The following is a 4,641-nucleotide window of genomic DNA, read 5'->3' as shown; positions in this document are numbered from 1 at the left end:
TGGTCAATACGAGTCGCGCGCGAAGTCGCAGGGCGTACAACAATGCAAATGTTGCGGTAAGCATGGTCATAAGACCAAGGCTTGTCGGCTAATCAAGCGCAAATTTTACAAGTGTGCACGGCCAGGGCATTTAGCTAAAATGTGTCCGGCAAATGAGCGAAGTAGAATGCTAGCAGTAACGGCACAGCCGACAGAAACCCCCCATCAGGAAACCGTTTACGTGGAATGGCATCGAAATAATGATGGACATCGATACCGGCTCCCCTGTTTGCGTAATTCCCAAGAGCATTTACGAATTGCACTCTCATCGATGGCCGCAGCTACAGAAGTCTGAAGTACAGCTTTCATGCTATCTGGGAAAGTTGCCGCTCCTGGGTGCATTGACAATGCCAGTTTCATATGAAGGTGCAACAGTGCAGTGCAGTCTGACTGTTTTAGACTGCAATGGCCCCAGTCTTTGCGGTCGGGACCTGCTAAAAAAATTAACAGACGAACGCATTCAAGTGCTGAGCGTCTATTCGAAGGCTCCCGTGGCAAGACAAACCTTGCAGGACGTGCCGACGCTGCTCCAGCAACACTCCGACCTCTTCACTGAGGGCGTTGGTCTCATGAAAGGCCCGCCAGCCCGACTGCACATCAAGGCTGGAGCAAACCCAAAGTTCTTCAAGGCAAGGAAAGTTCCTTTTGCGCTGTGTGATGAAGTGTCTAAGGAGCTTGACAGATTAGTCTCAGCAGGAATAATATCGCCAGTCCCTCATTATGAATGGGCAACGCCCATCGTGCCAGTTTTGAAGGACGGAACAGTGCGCATTTGTGGGGACTTCAAGGTGACACTAAACCCTGTGTGCGGTGTTGAGCAGTACCCCTTGCCTGTCATCGACGACATTTTTGCAAACCTATGTGGAGGAAAAAAATTCAGTGTGCTAGATCTTCGCGATGCCTACAATCAGGTCGAGCTAGATGAAGACTCGCGGAAATTAGCGGTGATAAGCACACAAAAGGGGCTCTTTTGCTACAACAGGTTACCGTTTGGGATCGCATCAGCGCTAGCGATATTTCAACGGAAAATTGAATCGGTGTTGCAAGGACTAAAAGGGACTCAGGCTTATCTAGACGATGTCCTGATAGCCGAGAGCAGCAAGGCTGAAAATGTAAACCTGCAAGCGGTGCTACAGCGTTTCCGCGAGAACGGTATCAAACTTCGTTGCGACAAGTGCAAGTTCGGTCAACAATCAGTGACATATCTTGGCCTTCTTATTGATGCTGAAGGATTACACCCGCTCGAGAAGCACGTGGATGCAATCAGGCTAGCCCCTTTAACGCGAAATGTTGCCGAGTTGCGGTCCTTTTTGGGACTGGTTACATTTTACAACAAATTTTTGCCAAATCTTTCCACTCTGCTGGCACCGTTGTACAGCCGTCTTGAAAAAGGTGCAAAATGGGTTTGGCAAGAAAAAGAAGACTCGGCATTTCAGAAGGCCAAGGAAGCTTTGTGTTCAGCCCCAGTGCTAACGTACTTTAATCCGCAGCTGGAGTTGATGTTGGAATGCGACGCTTCGCCTTACGGTGTCGGAGCTGCCCTTTTCCACCGAGTAAATGGAGAAGACAGGCCCATTGGTTTCCGATCACGGACGCTTACCTCAGCTGAGAGAAAATACTCCCAAATTGAGCGAGAAGCTTTAGCCCTGGTGTTTGGCGTGACACGGTTCCGCGATTACCTGTTGGGACGTGAGTTCACGCTTGTAACGGACCACCGCCCCTTGTTGGGTCTTCTCAGACAGGATCGTCAAACTTCTGTCATGGCTGCCGCCCGAATTCAGCGCTGGGCGCTTTTGCTCGGGGCATACAAGTACAAGCTCGTCTGCAAACCTGGCAAACAGATGCTAATTTCTGACGCTTTAAGCCGTTTGCCTCAATCGCTGCAGGAGCCGCAAGCGGAAACCGAAGATCTGTCGGAAATGGTGCTTATCATGATGGACGAATGGGACCAGCCAGCCGTTTCCCACCAAGAGATTCAAGCACTTGCAGCAGCTGACGGGTTTTTGCAAGCGATATGCAGGTACGTGACAGAAGGATGGCCCTCCGTCGTGGAAGGTGACAACCGGGAAGTGGTGGAATTCCGGAAAAGGCGACATGAGTTGTCTGTGGAGAAGGGGCTGTTGTACTGGGGCCATCGTGTCGTGATACCAAGTGCTGCGCGTGAGAAACTGTTGAAGATGCTACACGAGTCTCATCAGGGTGCGTCTACCATGAAGATAAAGGCGAGGGCTAGTTTTTGGTGGCCCGGGCTAGATCAAGAAATTTGTAGGGTGGTCTCGGAGTGTCGAAGCTGTGTGCAGGCGCAGCCCATGCCACCTGCGCGGAACCCCGTCGGTTGGCCGATTTCGCACGAGAGGTGGTCACGGCTGCATGCCGACTACGCAGGGCCTATTAGTAACAAGATGCTGTTGGTAATCGTCGACGCTCACAGCAATTGGATAGAAGCCATTCCAGTATCTAGAGCAACCGCTACTGCCACTGCCGACTGCATGCGAACCTTATTTAGCAGGTTTGGATTGCCCCGCACCATAGTTACGGATAACGGTACCCCCTTTACCGGGTCCGAGTTTGCTGTATTTCTGCAGAAAAATGGAATCGAGCATATCCGGACCCCACCTTATCACCCTCAAAGCAATGGTCTCGCAGAACGGGCCGTGAGAACTATCAAGGACGGTTTGAAGAGAATGCCTGGTGTGGAGTTGGCAACTGCTCTTGCAAGAATTCTTTGTAACTACAGGAATTCGCCACAGGCTTCAGGGTTTGCACCGTCCGAACTTCTTCTTGGGTACCGTTTGCGTACAAGACTAGACATGTGTTTTCCTCCTAGGAGCCACGAAATGCCCAAAAATCCAGCGGCTGATTCCGCCAGTTGGTACTTCGTCCCGTGAGATGCCGTTTATGTGCGCAACTACGGCGTAGGAGAAAAGTGGACACCAGGAAAAGTGAAATCTACGAGTGGTGCCCGTCTAGTCACTGTGGCAACTGAGGACGGAGTCGTTCGACGCCATGTCGACCAGATCCGCAAACGCTCATCAGACACAGACGGAAGCAGGGAAACGTCGAGTCCTGAAGAATCTCCTCCTACGACCTTAGGAACACCGAATTACGAGGCTCAAGACCTCCCCGAGGCGTCTGTTCCTGAGCTACGTCGGTCCACAAGAACCAAAAAGCCAGTGGAGCGCTACGGCTACTAGGAGAAAGGTATGCTGCAGATAACACAATCGGGACCACATGCGCCTCTCCGCGCATGCGTCGATGGTCCTTCTTTCCTTCTTTCTCTCTTTTCTTTTCTCTATATATTTCCGAGCTGGAAATAAAGGGGCGTCTTTACTGCTCTGCGAATCGGCCTGTTTTCATCACGTTGCTGCCGGCCTTTGGCCGGTAGAACGTAACAGTTACGTTATAAGATTTCTTAAGTGGGAAGTGCAATCAGGACTGCCGGAATCGTTAGTGCGCTTTTGTAAGAACAGGTGTTAGCGCGTTTCTACTAATCAGCGTGTAAGCGTTCACCGGTTAAAAAAAAAAGACTCTTTAATGAAAACGAGGACTGATTACATGATCGGAGCTTGAGTCTGAGCCCAGCACATCCATAATGCACTGCGCGAATTCCCGTCCTCTTCCCGTAATTTCCTACGCCTTTTGAAGTTTAGTCGGGCGGTTGCAGGTGGCATTATGCTTTGTAACTGGCGTCGCCCATTTTCAGGCGAAAGCCTTTAATGCCTCATCATTGTCGACAGAAGGTTGTCAGCAGAGGTGTCACGCTTTTCGGTTGGTCGAAATGGTTATGACGTCAGAGGGAGCGGATTCGAAGCGATGAGGTCACCCACGGATGCCTGACGCTCCCTTTTAGAGCACACGACAACTAATAAAATAGTTGTCGTCCGCTCCGACAGGGGGCGTAAGGCGTCCGTGGGGGACCACATTACATACCTCATTACTGCGAACAGAGCCATGGATACAACCGAACCCATCGAAGCAGAGAGAGAGTCGTGCTAAACAAGCAGTCAAAGTGTGTAGTCAAATAAAGCACTAGTACAGCACAAACAGGAAAGGCTTTCGCCTTGCAGCATTTTAGAGAGCCAAAGTGTCCCTTGAATTTTTTTTAATTTTTATACGCAATTAGCGTTCACATACAGGGGCCATGTTCGCAAAACACTTGAAGTGAAGGCCTCTTGATCACTCAACGCTCCCGATATGGGCTATCATAATGGCCGCTGATACGCACTAAAGACGCAGACATGGCACCTACATTGAAAGCCACCGGTTAGTCCCAATTAGCACTACTCTGAGAGCAGCTGTACAAAAACTCTCAATTAATGAACTGCATTCAGAGCGCGTCGTGTACAAAGGCCTAATGATGATTGGGCTGTGTCTTCACAGTTGCTTCTTATCTCTATTTACTAGTGTTTGGTCAACGGCCATTGATCAATAGATAATGAGGCCAAAGTGAAGTACACAAAAATGTTTCTCACCGTCAAAAGAGGACGTTTCTGAAACGAGAAAAACAACACCATATATAGATTCGTCATTCGCTCACAGTTAGTGCAGGGTTTTTCCGTCGTTGCATAACATAAAGTAATATATTAAATCAGCACCTTTTGG

General features: G+C 49.7%; 1 protein-coding gene across 1 annotated transcript; it reads left to right on the top strand.

Moving 5' to 3' along the window:
• Window positions 1-242: 242 nt before the first annotated feature.
• On the top strand, window positions 243-3,233 carry LOC149366529 (uncharacterized). The gene is made up of 3 exons (XM_089571223.1): window positions 243-668; window positions 1,926-2,238; window positions 2,929-3,233. The coding sequence occupies exons 1-3, from the start codon at window positions 243-245 to the stop codon at window positions 3,231-3,233; spliced, it is 1,044 nt and encodes a 347-aa protein (XP_089427349.1).
• The last annotated feature ends 1,408 nt before the right edge of the window (window positions 3,234-4,641 follow it).

Source organism: Amblyomma mixtum, chromosome 1, assembly GCF_055824585.1.
Source record: "Amblyomma mixtum isolate Tamu chromosome 1, ASM5582458v1, whole genome shotgun sequence".
Taxonomy (NCBI): Eukaryota; Metazoa; Arthropoda; class Arachnida; order Ixodida; family Ixodidae; genus Amblyomma; species Amblyomma mixtum.
Note: the sequence above shows the minus strand (reverse complement) of the source record. Positions and strands in the feature narration are given on the sequence as shown.

Bases quoted from the DNA above. Each gene is read 5' to 3' on its own strand.
- LOC149366529 (XM_089571223.1), top strand. From the start codon at position 243: ATGGACATCGATACCGGCTCCCCTGTTTGCGTAATTCCCAAGAGCATT. The intron at 669-1,925 runs GCAAGGAAAGTT...CAATCGCTGCAG, and splicing joins CAAACCCAAAGTTCTTCAAG to GAGCCGCAAGCGGAAACCGA. The intron at 2,239-2,928 runs GTGCGTCTACCA...TCGTCCCGTGAG, and splicing joins GCTACACGAGTCTCATCAGG to ATGCCGTTTATGTGCGCAAC.